The sequence below is a fragment of the Falco punctatus genome, assembly GCF_963210335.1.
Source record: "Falco punctatus genome assembly, chromosome: 5".
Taxonomy (NCBI): domain Eukaryota; kingdom Metazoa; phylum Chordata; class Aves; order Falconiformes; family Falconidae; genus Falco; species Falco punctatus.
The window spans coordinates 56,297,259-56,318,554 of NC_137584.1; the positions used below are offsets into that span (position 1 = coordinate 56,297,259).

Here is a 21,296-nt window from a genome sequence, read left to right on the forward strand (position 1 = left end):
ATCTCTAATTTCATTAGTTCTCCATGAGAAAGTATTGAAAACCATACTGTTAAATGCACAAAAACTCGTATGTCAATAAATCTAAATTAATTCAGTGCAAATGGATAAATTCTCCAAAGCCACAGAGCTTATCTTTTAAAATCACTCCCAGGCAAAATCCACCACCTCACCTCAGGGCACCTCCTGCAATACAACTTGGATGATCTCTGTTTGATCCAAGAGCACAGTACATTGCAGAGCTCAAGCCCACCAAGCATCCAGCTTCCACACCACAGCAGACCAACTCAAGCAGGCTTCCACCAAACTGAACTGCAGCACAATGGCAGAGGCACAGGCCTTCTCTCAAGAACACAAAACCCAAGTTTCTAAGGAGTAGCTGAGAAATTGGATCTATCCAGAAACCCATGAAATTTTAAGGACCTGAAACATGCTGGTTGAAGCACATCGGCATAACGAGCCCGCTGCGATTAGCCTGGCTAATCAAAGGCAAAGCTGTGTCTGCATTAACTGAAGTTTCTAAGTAATCTTAAACCACCACCCTACCTAGAGGACACTTCACTCAGCCCTCTTATAAAAAACATGTTCCAACCGTTTCTGCAGAAGGCATGACAGAAGATGGGAAGAGACTTGGGAGGCTGTGGGGAAATGTTTCCTCGCAGCGGCTGCTGTCCCATGGAGCAAGGCGCAGTGGACAGCTGCTCCAGCAGATGCTGGCATCTCTGATAGTGCCACTCTCATTATAGACAGTTTTTAACAGAAACAGTTGGGGGAAAAATGACATGGAGGAAAAAAAAACTTAGAGCCTATCCTACTCAGGCAAGATGTAAACTGTAAAAGTTAAAAAAAAAATTGTTAACAGAAACGTTCAGGGTATATTTCTCAGAAGAAAACATACAGATTTTAATTTAGTTACACCTAACAGAGTTTCCTCAAGTAACAATCTGTAATAATGATACATTCTACTGTTTGATAAGGTATTAATTGTTGTTTTCCTTTTAAAATTAACTCAGCATCAAAGGCATGATCTGTACATTCCCATTCTGCAGGCTACAGAAGTGTTCCTGGTAGGGATAAAAAGGTCACAGGGCAATGCAGATAGAAATGAATTTACCAAAAGGAATTACATTTAACAAAATATCTGTTTCCAGCTTTGCTGAGTTTGAACACATCAAAGATAGGGCTATATCCCTCTACTAATGATAATAAGGAGGGAGATGGAGACCAATTAAATTGTTACAGCAATGAGGTACTAAAAAAGGATTAAATCATCGCAATATATATATCTAAATCACAGAACAAAGAAAACTACAGAATGCCTTATCTGCTCATTTTCATTTTCGCTTCTAAAGCTCTGATGTAGTTCTCTGAACTAGTATAACTCCATCCATAATGATTTCATTAACTATCATTCCTGTTGCTATGCTTCCAGAACAGTAGTAAAAATACTAGATGAATAAGGGGCAAAGTAACTGCAGTACTCTCCTTATGCCTGTCACATTCTGAATGCCATCCGATGTGATGGAAAGGACATGACAGTAACAACTTGGAATAGTCATCTTCCAAAAGCATCTCCAAAATCCACTATTAAGGATGTAGCTGTATCTCAGTCTTTACAGCCATAAGCTATAACATTTATAGAGGAGTGTGCTGCATGTTAATACTTCAACATTAACTTTTAGACATATATAATAAATTCATTAGAATAAGCAAGCATATAAAATAAGATTAGACACATCCTTTAGAAAGACCTTCATTTTTATCAACTGGCTCAACAATAAATGAGTATCTCACAGAGGAGATACTTAATAACAGCACTAAAAATGAGATCGTTTCATCTGGCAAAAGACTCTCTAAAGATGTAAAGCAAAGAAACAGGAGAGAATACGCCAATTAAACTTACAAGTAGTTTTTGAAGTAATTATAGGGTTACGTACTGAATATGTCAAAAAGTAATAATACAATTCTTTCTTTCAGTCACTGCTTTAAAAAACTACCTGACGTCTACTCAAATTTTGCAAATCTAAAATGCCACCTGTGAAATGTCCGTATTTCTAGCCAGCAGGGCCAACTCAACACCAGGTCACCAGTCTTTTCTTTTTATTTGTGTTATTTTTATTTTAACTTTTTAGGACTTCTGTAGCCACAAAGACAGGACAGACTAACAGATTTGCCCCACGCTGGTCCTCTCCCCAGCCGACAGCTCCTGCAAAGAGAAGCAAAACTGGGCATGTGAAGCCAGAGGAGGTCTCAGCAAGTGGCACCAAGGAGGATGATGATAAGGTGATGTCCTTACGGAGCCAAGCCATGGACCCTCTTCCCCACAGGGCTGCATGAAACCAGCGCTGATGGATGTTCACAAAAGCAACAGATGCGGTTTTTGTCTTAATACCATAGACGGGTATTTTGGGCATCTCCAAGTAGGAGGCTGCTTGGTATAGCACCCATGGGCGACAGGGACATATTTTCCCTCCCCACACAATAAATCAGGAAAATAAATCAGGAAGTGGATCAGATGGGGACAATTCTGTACCAGAGCTGCAAATACACTAGCTTCTAGGCACCAGGATCCTGACAAGTGGATACTCACCTTCAGCTCTACTGAACATGTAAGAATGTGAATACTACCAGGGCTGACTTGTTACACCACCAGAACCAGAGGAGCAGAATTACCCCTCGCAATGTAAGCTCCCTCTGTTTCGTATGGATTTTGTATTAAGCTAGCTTCATAATGACAGCAAAAGCAGAGCCAAACTGACTGTAAACCCACTGGGGTGAGTCCTGCTTTTCTCCTTGCAGTCCTTTCTTTGAGCTGGGTACACCTCACACTTGTCTCTTTCTCACCCTTCATCTTTTGCACCTGATTCTTCACTTAAAGAAAAACAACCACAACAGGAACAGTGCAGGAAATAGTAAAATGCTTTGAGGCTATCCACCACATTTCAACATGTGCTTTGTTTTGTATCCATTTCATGATTCAATTATTTTAATGTTTCATTAAAAGAAGTATCTGCAGATTACACATTTCCTTCAAAACCTCATTTTTTGCTGTTTAGGAACTACTTTGTGTAGTTCCTGCCATGTTTCTAGTCCATGTGCTGAAGAGTTGTTCAAGTAAATTTCTCTATTTTGCCTGTTGCTCATACAGTTTAAAATAACTTACTTGTAATAAAGACGAGATATATAGCTTATACATGTGTTCACAAAGGAACCACGGCTTAAAATTCTTTGCCATTCTTGACACTTGTAACAGAAAATGGACCAGATTTCCTACTGATGATGTCCCTTTAGCATTATTTCCTCTTATTTTATGTTGCTATTCTTCTGTCTGCGAGATTCTCCAGGGATACTGTGTATGTTTGTTCCTCCTTCCCAATACTTCAGCTTAAAACTTCTCACAGAAAGAATCTGGCCACATACACATTACAAAATGCTGTGGACCCTGAGTCTGCACCAGTGCTAAAGGAGGTTCACGCTGTCCTTCCTTGAGTCTGGTCCTTGTCAGTGAGCTAACGCAAGTACTGCCATACCATGGCTAGAAACTGGGTAACACAGTTGCATGCAGCATTTATCTACTACCTCATTTTCAATTATCCACAGAACACTGTAACAACAATAGTTACCCAATACCAAAGCTACACCGTATTCTAATTAAACTTACCAATAACAACTTTTGGTTGTTTTTTTTACCTCACGCTGAAGAAGTATTTCCTCCGCAACGCTTTCATGACTCCTTTATTTCTGTTACTGTCTGTGCAGCCCTGAGTGGAGATTTAACCTACTCAGATAGTAAGACCTGAGTACAACTCTGAAATCCTGTGGCTTAATTTCTCTTAATTCCTTGAACCAGGCACAGAAAGTTACAGAAAACTGCATTTGTTTATCTGTGCCTCCATCCCTTCCCTGTGCAGACACCTCTGAGAACTGTGACGCACCAAATCTTCACGCTGAGTATCACCTGACTTATTTCAAATCGTTATTTCCTTCCCCGAGTTAATTCAATACACATCTGAACACTCCTTTTGTCTGACTCACGCCCTCCTCTTCTGCCAGTTCTTAGCAGCTTCCATGAGCTCTGCTGTCCTTATACAATTAATTCACCTTCTTCTAGCTCCTAAATGTGCTCAGCAGGTTACTGCATTTACAGTTTCCCTTCTCTCCAATTCATGAAGAGCTCATATCTCCCATTGTGATGAGCGGTCCTACTACTGGAGGACTAATAAGCCACCACTACAGAGATGCTATCGCTTTCTTCAGTAAGCCCCGTGCCAGGTAATCTCACTGGTTCCTCACACCCATCACTCACCATCCACCACCCTACCGAAGAGCGCTATTAAAAAACTCATGAGTAAATGGAATAGCCCACAAAAAGTCAACCATCTTACTTTATAGAACAGGTGTTGCCCTGTGAAACTAACAAGTCAAGAGGAAAAGGACTTGCCACATAATCATTTTCCTTAGTTATTAGAACTTTCGAAGGCAGCACTCTAGAAAAATTCATTAAACGGAAGGTGAAACACACCACTGCAACAAAAAATGGAGTTCACTGCAATTGCCCAAGTGACAACAAAACCCAAGATCACTGCTTCAGCCACCTTCATTAGAGCACCAGTTCACGAGAAGCCCAACTGGACCATAAAGCCACTGAAGTCACATCTGGAAAAATCCAGCACCCAGCACCACCCCAACTGAAGCGGGGGGGTGTTACTGCCTTCAGCCGCTAGTTTCAGGGAGTTTCTCTCTTAGAGATGTTCATCATACAAACTTCTGGGAACGTGGTAACTTCCTTGGTGAAATGTACTGGTTTTCTGAACAGCTTTTATATTCCCATTACAAAAACTGGGTTACGATCCCGAACACAGACTATTTCCTAAAACAACGCACACCAAAGTTTTTCCACCACGAGCTTCATTGATGCTCATCACCTGGTATCTAGCATAGAGCGAGCATCCATTCGCGAGCGGAAACAACCAGCAGAAACGGTCGGCCCTGGGCCACCCGACTCTATGAGGGAAACCAAAAAGAAACCCAGAACAGCACAAAACCGAAAACACAACTCGCGGTTCCATTTGCGCTTCCGCTGCAAGGCTGGCACACGCCACGCCGTTAGGCACAGGTAATCAGAAGAAAGGGAGGAGGCTGCGACCCTCACCGCCCGCCGGCTGCCGCATCTCCCCGGGCCTCCTTCCCACGCAGCGCCTGCTCCCCGGGGCTCACACCGCGCGCCCGGGTGGGACAAGTGACACGGCCGCGGGGCGCGCCCCCCGCCGCTCCCCGCGCAGCCCGTGAGCCCGGCCCACCCGCGGCGGCCCCCGGCGCCGCTGGGCCCCGGCCGCGGCCGCCCCGGAGCCGGCCCTCCCGCCCGCACGGCGCGGCGGAGCGGCGCGGCAGCCGGAACGCGGCGGCGAGGCCCGGCGGGCGCGGCCGCCGCTCCCCGGCGCCGGCAGCCCGCGGCCTACCGCCAGAGGTCCCTCCTTGGCCAGTTTTGCGGCGTGTTTTTGCTGCACTTGAAACTTTATGGAGAAAACCCGGGCTCAGGTCCGCGTCTTCCCCGGGCTCGGGCAGAACCGCCGAGACAAAAGCGCCCGCCCGCCCGTCCCAGCCGGCTCCTCGGGGGGAGCGCTCGGGGAAAGCGCTTCTCAAGTTGCTTCGTTTCTTTCCCGAATTTGGCTTTTTTTTCTTTCCCCCACGCCCCGGGCAATTCAGTCGAGCGGGAGAAGAGTGCCCCCCGGCCCCGGCGTGGGGGCGGCGGCGGGGGCGAGCGCGGTGCGGGCGGGGGTGGGAGAGGAACTGGGTGTTAAGTGTTCCTGAGGAAGTTGCACAACGAGAGAGGGACTCCGCTTGTTTACCGGGTCCTTTGGTTTTTTTTCCTCCCGCCCCCCCTCCAACCCCCACCCCTACCCCACCCTCCCCGAGACCGGGATCCGGGAAAAGGAGGCTGTCTCCGCGTGGAAAGGAAAAAAAAATAAAAAGCGTAAAAAAAAAAAAAGAAGAGAAACGTTACCTTCTCCTCCCTCCTCCCCTCCCCCAGCGCGGAGGAGGAGGAGAGGGGCGAGTTCTTTTTTTTCTAGGGGGCTGCGGGGGTTTGCTCCCCGGCCGCTCGCAGCCGATCCCCGGGCATCCCTCGGCGGCGGAGTCACCCCTTCCCGCGGGAGGGGCCGGCACACGCCGCCTCCCCGGAGAGCTCGCCCCTGCCCGGCCCGCAGCCTCCAGCGCCCGGCCCCGCGCAGCAACTTTTTCTCTCACGCTCTCGTGTGCGCCCGCTCCGACGGGGAGGGGGGAAAAAACATGGGGGTGGGGAACGGGCTCCGCTGCGGCCCCGACGCGGCGCCCCGCGCCCCGGGCGCTACAGCCCCGGCGGCCTCTCCCCGGCCCCGGCCAGCGGCGGGCGGCCGCTCCGCGGGAGCGCCTTCCCGTCGTCCGCCGCTCCCCCCACCCTCCCAAAATCGCTTTCCGCCTCCCGCCGCCGAAAAAACACCGCCTCGCACACGTTAGCGAGAACAAGTGTGCCTGTATCCTGTTGTTGCATGCACCGGCTGCGGAGACGGGGAGAGACGGGCGTGTGCGCGGGGTCCGCTCCCCCACCCCGGCCGCACTTCAGGCGCGAGCGCGCAACTTAACAGAAAAGCCGTGACCTAGTCCCTGCCCCTGCCCCCCCATCCTCGGCAAAATACGCACTCACGTGTATGTGCACTCACATACACCGCCGGCACGCCGGGGCCGGCCTCCGGCAGCCCCCCGGGCCAGCCCGCGCAGCCGGCGGCGGTGACAGGCGCCGGCCCCGCCGCCGCACGCAGCCCGGAGCGGGCAGGGGCCGTTCCCCCGCCGCCTCACATGTCTGCCGCAGCGAGCGCGGCGCACGCACCGCACAGAGGCAGGAACTGAGCACTCGAGCGAAAGACTTTTTTTTTTTTCGCCTCTTTAAAAAAAAATTGCTTCAAGCTTTTTTTTTTTTTTTTTTGTATGTGTATGTGTGTGCAAACTTTCCCCAAAATGGCGGAAATTGGGAGATGATTATATTTTAAATATCTCTCGCACACAATCACACAAAGTGCAGGAGCGACGGAAAATACAAACTCTCTCCGCTGCGCGCTGAAGAGGCCTTCGCACACGGGGAGCCACGGCACATTCAACCGGTATATCCCGGCGGCCGCCACCTCTCGCCGCTTCCGACCAAAAAAGCCGGGGCTTTTTCACACCCCTCTCGGCTGCGCATTGCCCCCTGGCAGCCCGCACTTCTCCCCGTCCTTCAGCCTGTGTGAACAAAGAGCCGGGGCTGGGGAGGGGGGGCTCCGGTGGCAGCGAGCCCCCTCCCTCCCCTCCGCTCGCTCCCCGCCCGGCGCTCACACGCACACGCACACCCATGCACCCCCCCGCCGCCCCGCCGCTGCACCCGCATCACATTGTTCCCAACGGCGCGGCGGTGCCCCGTAAGTGTCATTAAATGGAGCCAACTGACAAGCTCATTGGTGGGGCAAGTCTGCAAAATGTCTCTCCCCTTCCCTTCCCCCTCCCTTCGGAACCCCCTCCCCCCCAAAAAAGGCCCCCCCAAACACATTTCCACAGCTCCCTCCCCCGTGTGTGTGTATATATATCTATATGTACATACACATACGTGCGTGCGTGCCTGTGTATGTATATAAATATACAGCGCATATATATATATATACACACATGTACTCCCTTCATGTGTTTGGGAAGAGAAAAAGAAATACCAGGCACCTCTCTCTTTCTTTTGTTCCTCTTTCACACTCGTACACTTATGATTTAGTGAGATCCCCGGTGCCCCAGCCGCTCCCCAGCCACTTGGCGAGTCACTTGCCCACTTTCCCCGGCATTAACTTCCATCCTTTCTGCTCGAGGTGGTGGGGGAGAAGCCCCCCTCCCCTTCCCCAGATACGTTTCGTAAGGGAGGGAGGGGAGGTGCGTCTCTCCCTTTATCTCTCGCGCTCTCTCTAACTTTCATCCTCACCTAGGGGGAAAATTAAAACCCGTCACCAGCCTTTGCCACTGCAGCTCCCTAAACGGCTTGCGGATCAGATCGGAACCCGCCGCTCCTTACCCCCCCAAATTCTCTCTCTTTCTCCGTCTCTCGAGTAGTCCTGACAAATATGGTCCAGGGCTGCGGGCACCAGTGAGCATGCGCCCGCGGAGCCAGGGCTGGGGAAAGGGGAAACTGCTGCCGCCGCCGCCGCCGTCGCCGCCGCCGCCGCCGCGGCTGCTCTTCCTCCCTCGCCCGCGCTGCCGCTGCGCCCCAGCCGCCGGCAGCGGCACCCGGCACCCGGCGGCGGCACCCGGCGCCCTTACCGAAAACAGCCGCCAGCCGCGGCTCCGGCGGAGGTGCATCGTCCCCCACGACTGACTGCCGACGCCGGAGGAATAATAAGGAGACTTGTGCAGCAGCCGCGCGCTATTTTGGGCGCTTTCAAAAAGAATGCCTCGCACTTCTCGGGCCCGGGGGGGGCGTCTGGTCCCCGGCGGTCCCGCCAGGTGCCGGTGAGGCTGGGCAGTGGGCGCCGGCAGGCCGGGGAAAGCCTGCCCGCGGCTCTCGGCCCCCATCCTCGACATAAACCAGACCCGGGGCAGAGGCAGGACGGTTCCGCACCGGGGAGAAGTGCGGGAGCTGCGGGAGCGGGGCGGGCAGCCGCTCCGCAGCCTCCCCGGCGGGGGCACCGGCACCGGGAGGGGGCGAGGCCGGGCAGCGCGGCGCCGGGTCCCCCGCGCCCCAGCAGCGCGGAGGTGTGCCCTGTGACCGGCCTCGTCTCCCCCGAAACCTGGCCGGCGTACCGGCTCGGGGTGGTTTTGGACGGGCCACCTGCCTCGCCACCCTTGCCCTGTATTCGTAAAGAAAAAAGCGTTTATTTCCCGTCCCTTGTTCAGGGAACAGCAGAAACTGAAAGGCCCATCTCAGCTGGTGGGGTTGGCCAGGGTGGACCTCCTTCGCCTACCGGGAGGTCTGCTATGCATAAAAGCATTAAGCAAAACAGACCCACAAGAGGCCTAACCAGACTGGGGAAGAGGGAGGATGGAGGTTTGTAATCGGTTGTATAATTGATACCTCAAAAAATGTGTGTGTGTGTGTGTGTGTGTATATATATACATATATATATAATGTATGTTTTGTGTGTGTGTATATATATATATTCAGGCAAAGTATAAAACAACACAGAACATAACCTTAATTATACTCATCCTAAATGTTCAGACCATAGATTATGTCCCTGAGTGACTCTGTCCTTGAGGCAAAAAAATGGGCAAAATGAATTTTGAATTTTTGGTAGTTTGGCATATTATTGTATATCTCTTAAAATAACCCCCAAATGTCAGTATATCTTTTGTTAATCCCATTAATGAACAATGTGTTGCTTTCTCTTGGTTTTATATACTTTTAAAGGTACAGTGACAGCTTTGGCCCAAATTACTTGAATAGAAATACTAATAAATATCCCAGAATAGATACAAGTCTTAAATATCAATAGAAGTAAAAACATGGCAAAAATGCTCACCCACAAAGTCAGAATAACTAATAAAATGGTTTATACAAGACCAAATGCAACATTTTTGCTATTATGGATACACACTGTATTACAGTAGTATCCCGATGATGGGGACAGCACTGTGCTGGACACAGGGCAGAGGTGGTTCTCCTCAGACAGGACTTCCCAGGCTCAGCTTCTGTGCAGTAGCATACGTACTTTAGAATGTGCATTAAAATATTTAAGAATCAGGCTTGACAACTCTCGTCCCTTAAAATATGCCCATGCTCAACCAATTTAGACATGACTTTACTTAGACTTTTACCATACTATCTTGAGATATTCTCATTTATTTGAATTAATTTATCTCACAGCAATAAAATGGGGCTCACACCTAAGTGTTTGCAGGAGCGGTGCCTAAGCACAATACATGGTAGCCTACGAAGAGCATTTCTCACGCCCCTTCAGCTCAAACGGCATTGCATATAGGCTGCCGTTTTCATCAATGAACATATGTTCATTAGAAACTAATTACAGAAAACAGTATTAACCTAATTGTAATAATTAGTGATAACATACATTTAAACTCTTCTAAAACACAGATGCAAAAAATAGTAAAGGATGAGAAAATTCCTACTTCCCACCACTTAGTTGAAGAAATTCATGTGTTAGAAACAAAGAATAAACTATGACTGAAGTCATTCAGTGCTTTTCTGAAAATTATTTCCCAATGTTATTGAAATGTTTTTATGCAGATAGTTGCCAAATAACTAGATTATTCTATTGTAGCATTAAATTAGCTGGGCTTTGCAGAAGGCACTTAAAGAAAGATACAATTTGGTACTATTTAAAACTCTTTAGGACACTTGACCTATACTGGTTATTTCTCCAGATGACACCGAGGTTTTGGGGGAGGGTGTACCATACCCTGTTATGAAAAGGGATTTCTAAGAGTACAGATTTTTAAGTAAGAGTAAAATTTCTAAGGTGAGTTGTCTGCAGTTATTTTATTTACACTTAAGAGACTTTGTCCCTTTTCCTTTGAAAATCTTAAAAGGAAACACAGAACTTTAAAAACCCTGTTATATTCTAATCCATCTAATCTGCTTGCAGAAGTCATAGGAGACTTACAGAAAATGACAACACAGGTGGAAAAGCTCCTTGAAGGATATATATTGGAAGTCAGAACTGAAACCGAGTGTATGAATCAGCGCATAGCTGCTTTATTGGATCAGTAGTTTCCAATGGATAGCTCTTTGATTAAAGTAAAAGGACCTGGGAAATTAATAAAGGTACCTTCTGTTCTCTGTCTTCTCTTCGATCCTTGCCCTAATCATATTGCGGCAGCTCGGGATGTATAATAAACACATTATTTTGTCGATATAAAATTATTGAGTAAAAATAGATTAAACATTATTTAAATATGCTCTGTAAACATTAGTTCTGTTGCCATTTTTTTTAACACTAGACTTCCATATGTATTCCAAAGACAGAGAATTTCAAACACTTGTTTTCTATATGTAAGTATGGCGTTTAATATGATTTTGGCAGTATGTTTAATGACAGATTTTGGGGTATCTAAATTTGGTCTCTCTCTGAGTATTCTTGTAGCTCATTGAATAGGTGTTTGTGCTGTAGCCAAATACTGATTATTTTTCAAAGAGCATGCGCATGAACATCCATGTACATGGTTTCCAAATCCCAAATCTTGAATACCATTTAAGGTGGTGAATGGAAACAAATGTAAATTAGCAATTCAGTTTGTATATTGGGTTTATACTGTTATGTGATGTAGTGATTCCTCAGCATATATCCAAACATCAACCGAAAAAAAGAGGATCAGTATTTACATTTTACCGGATTACTTGGCACTTCTGGGGTCTTGATTTCTGCAATACAGACTGAAATGCCTTAAAGATGGCCTTATTTCTCAAAAAGGGCCTGCATGTGACATTTTATCACCCTTCTTCTAGCAATCAGTGTAGCTCTTTGTGTGACCTTTCTCACCAGTAACAATCGCCAGTCCGCCACGTGATTCTTCCCCAAGCCAAACCAGGAGGACAGGAAAGAGGGCTTGAGGGCAATCACTAGCAAAAAAATGTTGCACATGTTACTATATAAAACTCTAAGCCAGGAAAATACAAGTGTAAAAGCTTTAAGAAATTAGGGATGACGAGAGATGGTGTATGTGCCTGTCTTGCAAGAAAGAAAAATTGCAGCCCATGGTGTTTCCAGCTCCCCTCAACAGTGCTGGCTCCCTCTCCAGGGAATTTAATGTCCCTGCAGATGGGAAAAAATAACAACTGACTCATTATCAATAGAATCGTCTGGGTTTTGCCACTAATAGCAGAATAATTATCAAAGTTGATTAGAATGCCACACTAAACTGGAGAACCAGTAATAGTTCCTAGCTTTCAAATCTGAGTGTGTACCCTGGTGACATCCCAACTCCATACTAGAGTGAGACTCAGGTACGCAAGAGTCTTTTTTTCCAGAAGGGAAACCTGAGTGTCAGTACTTGAAATAAACAGCAGTGTTTTCCAGCCAGGTTTCAGCCCAATATGCACCTGGATGCACCTTAGGCGCAGCCTTGGAGAGCTTGTTTCTGGAGAAAGGAGTTTTGGGGCATTGTAAAGTATGTGTTTCAAAGATTTCATCAAAGTTACAAGACTTACAAAGATTTCCAGAGGTGGTCTTCATCCTGAAGAAATTCAAAGGCAGATAGAGAAGTTATGGAATTGTCAGTGCAGAAGTGAATCTAGAGCAATATTGCCTATGAAAAGTTTGGGAAGCACTGGACCAGAATAATGAGGTGTAAAAGCAGAAAAAAGCCATTTGTAAGAGTGCCTCAAATGCAAATTAGGACCTCTGTTGGGAATATTGATGAGAACTCTCAAGCCAGGAGAAGACTGAAGTTAGAAGCTTGGACATGTGTGTTGGCCATATGGGAAGGGCTCAGAGGACTGGCTAAATCTTGAATCAGTTGAAGGAAGTAGGAGAGGGCACCATTCCGAGTGGTAGGGAGGAGGGGTACAAAGGTTACAGCAGAGAGTGTGCGATCTGGAATGGGTGACAGGCCACAAGAAATCGGTAAGAATAAATGTCCTGTGGGAGGGGAAAGTTGGGGAGTAGTAAAATAGAGACTTAACACAGAGGGGGACAAGTGGTGTGGAAAGGGGCAGACAGAGCATGGCAGGGCAAGGAAGGAAAGGGGGAAGAAGGGAGGGGACCTGCATCAGGAAAAGCTGGAACAGCAAAAGATTTGTAGTCTTTAAAACGGAGTTTACTAGATGAAGTTTGAAGGGGTAGTCGTGAGCAATATCTTGATTATGGGTGGAGAAGAGGGCAACCACAGCAGGGCTCTTTTTGACACAGAGCTCTGCTCCTGCGTGGTCCTTTCTAAGGTGTGTGGGAACACCCTGCGTATAAGGACCGTTATCATTTCCCTTAGCAAAAGGCTTTGGCTCCAGCTGCGCATAAGATTACAACAGCCTTGCAGCAGAGCATGACATTGGAAAGCCCATTCAAGCTGGATACTCCAGACCTGTCACCCAAAAGCTGGTAGTCACTCTGAGAGCTAAGACTGTATTGTTAAGTATGCACAAAGAAGGCAAGTTGATGAGGCAGCACAGGAACAAACATTACTTTTGGGAACAGAAGCTGAGTGAGAAAGGGTTGCACCCTGCACTCCTTATGTGGAAGATAATTCTGTTGAAATAGGCAACAAATGAAGGGGTTATTTTAATAATTGTTGGTATGATTTCTAGATCTAAAACTGTTGCTGAAAAATATCTGGAAGTGAATAAATAGCTCATCCTGTGGGTCTGATTGGATGGCAAAGCCTGGCAGTGTGGGGAAAAGAAGGGGAAATCCCATCCAAGGTCCTTATGACACAATGGCAGGGTAAGAACTTGCTCTCACTGGAGAGCAACAGAACAGTTTTTAGAGCAACATGTGTCAGACTTAGTGACTCACAACCACATGTGCATGTTCCAAGCAATATATAACTTGGTCCAGCAATAGATGAAGAGGAAAGAATCCCAGATATTGCTTGTACTAGCCATAAGAGCAGATGACTCAAAGTGTGCCTGTAGACTCCTCCTTATTTTCAGTGATTTTTATCTAATAGTGTGTTCCAGCAATAAACCCCTTTGCTTAATAAAGGTATCAATGATGAAAGACAAACTGCATATAACAGGCAATACATGCTTGATGTATGGGGCGTAATGCACAGGTTTACTCTGAGCAGATTTCCCCTTGACGTGGCTGATGCACAAGCCTGACGCCAATGGTTAAAGGCAGCAGAAGGAATACAGAAATGCAGCTAGGCTGTAGCAAACATCGAACAGTCCTTTTCTGGACACTGATAAGAGGTTTTCCTTACCTGAGAATTCAGAGTTAGGACTGCAGCAGAACAGGTATCAGCTAGGCCTACCAAATGTGACTGCAATTAAAGCAACAGACAAAGCATCTCCTGTTCACTCTTAGGCCCAACATCCCCTGTAGAACAACAAAAAGCGCGTCCTTTATGACATTTTCCCACGTGATGTCATGTCACGTGGGTATGCAGCAATAGCATTTCCCTCTTTAACAAGCAACAGAGAATATTAATGGGGCCAGTTTCTGAGACCAACAACAAATGGCTTATTCAGAATCAGAGAAATTTAGATTGCATTGTCACAGATCCTGAGACATCAGGCTTTGTGGGGTCAACTCTTAGAGTTTCTAGGCTGGAATAGTGGGCATTGTGACTATATACCTGCTATCATGAATTGATACATGTAAATGTAAATAGTGGCTTCTGCAAGTAAAAGGGAGGTTTTGTTCTGGAATTTTAAGCTATGTGCTAACCCCTCATGCTAGGAAATCAATCTGCCAAAATTCATTTATTGTCTAGAAAATGAGGATTGGCATGAACTAAGATTCTTAGAAAAATAATTATGCACAATAATAAGAGGTGGGAGTACCTGCTTGCTATAGATTTCAAGGTTCAACAAACACATTTTAATGGAGAACTCAGTCTCCTGGCTACCACAACAAAGCAGGCAGGATATTCTTTTTGCTTTGAGTACAGAACTGTATACGTTAGTAGTCTGTGCAGGCTGATGCCTATTCATGGAAGAATCTACTTATGTTGGCTTACATTTACAGTTTCCCACAACATGATTTGATTTCAGTATCCAGTGATAACCAAACTGATGCATGCTTTTAAGTTTTCAAGAGGAACTGAACTTCAGAAAAGGTACTTTTACTGAAACTAGTTCATTTTCACATGTTCCGAGGCAAGCTTCACATAACACTTTACATCAAGTCCTCCTAGCTTCTTAGCCCCCAGGGAATTCTTTGCAAACCAAAACTCCTCTGAGGCTTAAATTTTAGAAAGGAGATAATGTGGCATGGGAACATGAACCATATAATCATTATAATCATTATAGTACTCTACTGGGAAGCATATCTACCCTATTTTACCTAACCTCCAAACATTTAAACTGGAAAAATTAAGTTAAAACTGAAGGAATTTTAGATTTGTAGTGCACAAGTACTGCATCTGGGGGGTTTGGCAAGTTCCCAGGGAACACATAAAATTTGTAAGTATCCAAGAAAGCACAGAAGAACTTTGAGATCTTTGGCTAAATATTGATGATGGACTTTTCTGGCTCCAAAGAGAGTGTCTTCCCTTCTCACCACTCATCTGGCCAGCATGGATATAACTAGTAATTTCATAAATATTTGATCACCTTGAAAGCACCATGCATATTCTTCACTGCTCACAGAAGTAATCACAGTGATGATGAAGTGTAACGGTACTGTTAGTGCACAAACCTCACCTAAGGGCGATTCTTAACAGCCAACTTCTGGCATCTCTCTCACATGCTAAGTTTAGAGCTAAGGCTTTCTATAAAGTCAATGGAGTGAAGAATGTTCCTTAGAGTGGGATTCAAACATATACATTATGAGTTTATTGCTTTTAATTAACTATACCGTGAATTCAGATATATGCCTAGTATTATAGACTGCGTGAATATCTGAATTGCAATTCTCAGTCCAGAAACTTTTGTCAAAAACTGTCTCCTACATGGTGATGATGATGACGATCTCTTTCCATTCATAATGTTTCTGACTTCAGCTGTCTTGGATGAGATAGCTTTGAGCGTCAATCCAATGAAAAAGAGATACTACCTAAATATATTTGCATAAGCAAGAAGAGAATATACCATATATATATATATATATATATATATATATGTTAAAATACTTAATCTTTTGGCAAGTAAAAGGGTTGCTCTTTTCTATGGAATGTAAGCCAAGTTTCAGCTGGGAACAAATAATTGAGTTATATAAGCACACATAAAAATAGACTGACCCACATCTATAACAACAGGATCACATTATAATAAAATGGTATTTGTTGTACAATTTCCTGAAGGCAGAAAGTACCTATATAAATGGACTTATATAAAGAAAGCCATGTAATATTTGGTCTATATTAGGCAGCCATGGAGCTCTGCAATAAGATGGTTTACATGTCTGTGAGCCAAAACATGAACAGTTTGTCTTCCTGGTGCAATGCTATTCTGCAGGGAAGATGAGTATCACGATCTGCATTTGTGTGAGAAGTTTGATGTGAGGTGACATGGTCTAAGAAGAAGAAGCTGCATACAAACAATATTAAGTAAAATGAATATTTTTTATATTTTATTTCTGGAATAGGCCACAGTACTGTTTGTTTACGTTACTACAACTGATCAGAATAGGGCTCTAGTGAGCACAGTTCTGCACACATCAGGGAATCTGCAGCTGCAGATTTGAATAGGATAGGAAACATTATATAAACTTACTGCACATGCTGCTTCTCCTGCTGTAATAGCTAATATGTCAAGACATGCTTATAGAAACAGACATATGCATATGTGCATCCCAGACAAGGTAGGTGCTCAGCTGGAATTCAAACCAATGTGTATTTACAGCTACTGTCACCACCCCTCTCTTGCACAGCTTGCAGATTCACAACCTGCCACAGTATACTCCAAATAATTTAAGTTGTAGTTCTCTTCAGAGCTAAAAGCTGAAAGTATAACATGGTAATTGTGAATATTTAATACTTCACAAGACTCACAAACTAGCTTTACCAAGCAGTGTCTGTTCCTAAACCAACAGACTACATGCAATAAGAGCACCTTTCTTTATAGCTACCATTACTGGTGCTCAAGGCCAGCTTCCAAATCCTTAAAGCTCAGTTAACTCAGAATTAGTTTTCCTCACAGTACAAGCATGATGTACTCCAAAGTAATGAATATTTCCATGCCAATTTTTATTTTGAATTCTTAATTGTATTGTCTATGACATATTTTTTTAAAATGTGGCAAGAATTCTTTCATAGCAGAGACTCCATATTGTTCTAATAGGTGAAAAATAAATGGTGGTAGAAGGTAAGCATGGAAAATTTCAGCCTAAAATATTTCTTCAAGTCACAAATGACTGAAAATAGGGCATTAGAACAAAACCCATTTCTAACCATGTTGCATTTGCCTCCCTTTAACTCTGCTATAGACTTTGTAATAATGGGGGGGGGGGGGGTGTTGTGTTTCTGCAGCATAGATCTGGTTGCTTAACCAGTAAGTTATAAATCTAATTGATCAAGTACAACATAGAAAGGGCAAAAACCGCTGAGTATTTTTTTACACTGGTTAGCCTCTCTGCCTTAACACAGCTGTAAAAGTAACCACCTGAGGCAAACTTAGGCTCCAGTTGCTACCCAAGCTTAGCTGAAAGATAGCTCCTTCTCAGCGTGCATTGACTTAAATGTATTTCAGCTGACTCTGTCAATAAGAGCAAAAACTAAGCATTTTCCATGGTATAGAGCCCAGTTCTTTGAAGAAGAATCAAGACTACAAGGCCATCTTGCACTGGTTATTGAAGAACCATCACAATAATTTTTTCTTTCTTCTGTTCCAATGTGGACCAAATTATAAAAGACATCTACAGCATAAATTTGCAGCAGATCAGCACAGTAGAATATGTAGTAGATCAAATCTGCATAATAACTGATGATTTCTTCAGCTAGCACTTATGATCAGATAGTCCCTATATCCCGGGAAATCATGCCAATGTTTCAGGTGCTTAGGGGGTCAGATAGCAATGCTGATGTTTTGAAATAAGGGCAACACTATAGAAAAGAAGGCACTGATCCCTCAGCGTAACTGCCTTATTCTCTGTGTATTCATATGAGATTGCAACAGCATGGTCATTGTTTATGAATTTGAAATGAGACAAAATAAAAAATTAGAAGATAAAATGTACTTCTTAACCTGCTCAGTGACTGATTATCCAAAACCCCACAGAAATCAATAGGACATTAACTTCTTGTGGGAACTGGGCTCACAAACCTTTAGACCATTTCAAAAATTGTGCCCATATCTAAAAACAATCTAATATTTCTGCAGCCAAAACCTCATAGGTTTAGTGGATCATGTGTTTATACATTGGAACTTAAGGATGTGAAAATACCTCTAACATTATGAATGTTAAGAAAAAAAAATAATTCATTGTTTTACATATGCCTGACATCAGGAAAGAAAGACTGATCTATGTGACCAAAAGCAAGCTATGTAAATTGAAGCAACTAAACAAAGTGACAGTAGTAATTATATCAATTTGAGTGTAGCCCTCTCTACAGACCGTGGTGAGCAGTAGAGATTCATCTGATCTTCTGTACATCTTTCCTACTGGACTCAAGGGCTTTGTGAAGTCTTAACTTACAACTTTCTAAAAGGAAGCATTTCAAAAACTAACCTGTAAGCAAATCAGAATTCTATTGACAGATTTGGCTTACCAGGGTATACTGTTCACTGCACTGATTTAAAATTTATGTGCAATCAATTCCATACCTGGCAACAGGAATACGTAGGAAATTTTGTTTTAAAGCATAATTTTCAAATTGCAGAAGAGAGGAATTCAATTGCTCAAACCTTAATCAAGATCTCAAATAGGTGTTTGCAAAGATTTTTATTGTAAGGATGGCCATTTAACTGCAGGGGTATTAAGTTGCAGATCACATAACAAAAATTTGATTTCCTTGGCTATATCTGTTGTCAGCTTCCAGATGTTCTGGGGCTCCATGTCAGCTCAAATATTCCTTTGCTTGTCATCCCTAAAAGTGCACCCAGTGTGATACAGCTTTATGCCAGCCCAGGGAACTGAACTTGCAGTGACTTTGCACAACTGTGCAGCATGTGAGAGCAGCTGAGGTTCACCCGGGTCTGGAATGCACAGCTGGGAGATTTCCCCAGCTCCAGCAACAGTTCCTGTCCCCAGTCACTCCAATCACAACATAATTTAAGAGATCCTGTAGACTTAGATGGCAAATTTAAGACATCTCTGTCATCCACATACAAAAGCCTCTGTGGGCCACAGACTGGGGACAGGGAAATAACTAACTCTTCAAAAATGTCCCTTTCTGACTTCTGAACCTAGCTTTTGACTGCAGTTCATCTGCTAAGTAATTACTCCCAGCAAGCAGTCACAAAGAAGAAAGTAGGTTTTGGTAAACTGGTTGACAAGAATCACTGGTTCCTCACAAAACTGAACATCTCCCATGCCCCTCTGGCAATCCAAACTCATGTTGTTTCAAATGTGAGGGTATGAATCACTTGGTCTTTTACCAGCAAGAAAAAAGAGTAAAGTCTTAATGTCCACAGATCCAAGGTACAGGAAGTCTTGATGCTCTTGGACTCAGCCGAGCCTCAGCAGTGAGCTCTTCCTGGTGAGCCTCCAGCCAGCTCTCCACTGGTACCACAGGAGGATGTCAAAGGAGTCACACAGGACGTTTTTCAGTAACATCCACTGGATGTGGGAGTCATTATCTTTGAAAATTTGGGTTATATTGTTTAGGTTAAAAAATAAGTCATACTGAGTCTTGCCAAGTAGGTTAAAAATTGGCAGTTCTGATCTTCAAGGTGAGAAAACATTTTACTTTTTCAGTATGATAATTTTTCATTCCTATGTGTAGAAGCTGAACTGAAAAACCATCCTCAGGTTTGACCTGTCTGGAACTGAGTAACTGCTATGGAACCTGAAACTAGGTGAATGAGGAGCAGTCTAAATTAAAGCATATAGAAGTACAATCTTATTATGCATGTAAGTATTATGTATATAAGAATATATAACACAGTTTTCCTATATACCGTATACACCATATTTTTGTAGACTGTTGTAGAGGTGGGCCTTAGGAGGATGGGGATATGTATTTGGAAGAACATTTTTTACAGATCCATTTTTGTTTGGATATTGATCGTCTTTATAACCACAAAGCTTGAAGTTGCTTCGAGGTTTGGCACCTTGGAAGTTATTCCACTGGAGACAATTAATACACAGTGTTTATAACTATATATTATAATTGGATATGATAGCACAATCTGTAGTGAAGATGTCCCAACATTTCTCACTTCAAGACACCTCTTTTAGTTAAAACTTTGCCAAATGGATTTTGGACTGAAAAATTTCTTACCAGATGCTTTTCCTTAGCCTAATCATTTTCTTGTTTGTTTCTCAATTTACAGATAAAATAATGTAAGCCTTTATGAGAACAAGGCTAAACAAAAAGTGTGTATGTTGCCTGTGTTGAAAATGTTGTGGGTTTTTACCTTAAAAGTTTTAATCCATCCAGTTGTTGATGTAAAATATTAAACTTGATGAGAATGGAGGGGGTTTATGCTAGGAAAGTATTCCTACAGTTCTAAAAATCTATCCACATTTGAAAAATTCCATTTTGCAAGTGTTCAGAAAAGACTTGCTAGAGATTTAGTTGAAAACTGAAGAGTCTGTCTGCTGTGGACCTACTCAGGGCTGCACAAATATAATTCTTCCTATGATTACAGCCAAGCACCACAAAAATATGTGCCTCTTATGGACCTTTCTGTTGACAGAGTGGAGAGGAGAAAACAAATTAATTTGAATTCAGTGTAGATAAAAATGGAATTTAGGAGTTAGTGATTATATACATGGAGAAAGAAATGGAAGGACTATGATAAATGAGAGGGTGTGACCATGAATTACCACGTATATATGCAGGAGAAGGGGACTGGGAGTTTGTGTGGAAGATGAGGTTTAGGGGATGACAAACAACGAAGGTGGACAAAGGAAGAGAACTAAGGTTACCTGAGCAAAGGGACCAGGACAAATATGTGAAGAGAATTAGATGGTGATTTCAGGGAATGGGGGCAAAAATGAACACCAGCTAAACCAGGGATTAGATGGTGCAAGAGGGCTAACTGGTAGTTTGGGAGCTGGTCAGTGGTTAAGTCGAATTGTTTGGGTAGGTAAGAAGACAGGAAGGTGGAAGGCACAAAAATGACTGTGAATAAGAGTCAAACAAAACATTAAAACAACATTTTACAGGTGCAGTGTAAGGTTAAATGCAAGCTTTTAACACATAGGAAATGCCAACATTGATACTGCTTTAGAAACTTTAATTTGAACCCTTGGGCACAAACATGATGATATGCTATTATGGCATGATGATAGACTATTTCTTCTGCAGAAACCCAGACTTACTCAGGGAACCCCATTATAAGAAATCTCCTCTGGGTTTACACAGGGTTATAAATTGAAGATTACAAAACTCCTGCTTCATTGGCTCTGGCAGTCAGAAGGTGTGAAATGCATTAAGCAGTGGATTGCTAGAAGGAAAGCCACCTGCATGGCGATGCTGAAAATTAGGTTCCTTCTTTGCCTCTGACAGTTCTCATATGATACTAAACAAGTAATTTTAGTCTGACTTTTCCAGATGGTCACTAACTACACATTTTCAGAGAGCCACCCGGA

At 44.1% G+C, this 21,296-nt stretch overlaps 1 protein-coding gene across 12 annotated transcripts in view; it reads right to left on the reverse strand.

Annotated features, from left to right (window-relative positions):
- Positions 1-8,168, reverse strand: part of L3MBTL3 (L3MBTL histone methyl-lysine binding protein 3) — an 84,206-nt gene extending 76,038 nt beyond the window's left edge. For 2 of the 12 annotated variants that reach the window (XM_080390410.1, XM_080390418.1), the window contains exon 1: positions 7,970-7,989. Coding sequence is in view for 3 of the 12 variants with exons in the window: in XM_080390406.1 (XP_080246532.1) it covers positions 8,060-8,139 (80 nt within the window). In the remaining 9 variants the exon portion in view is untranslated. The other 10 variants (XM_080390406.1, XM_080390411.1, XM_080390416.1 and 7 more) reach the window with 10 other exon arrangements.
- Positions 8,169-21,296: the final 13,128 nt, after the last annotated feature.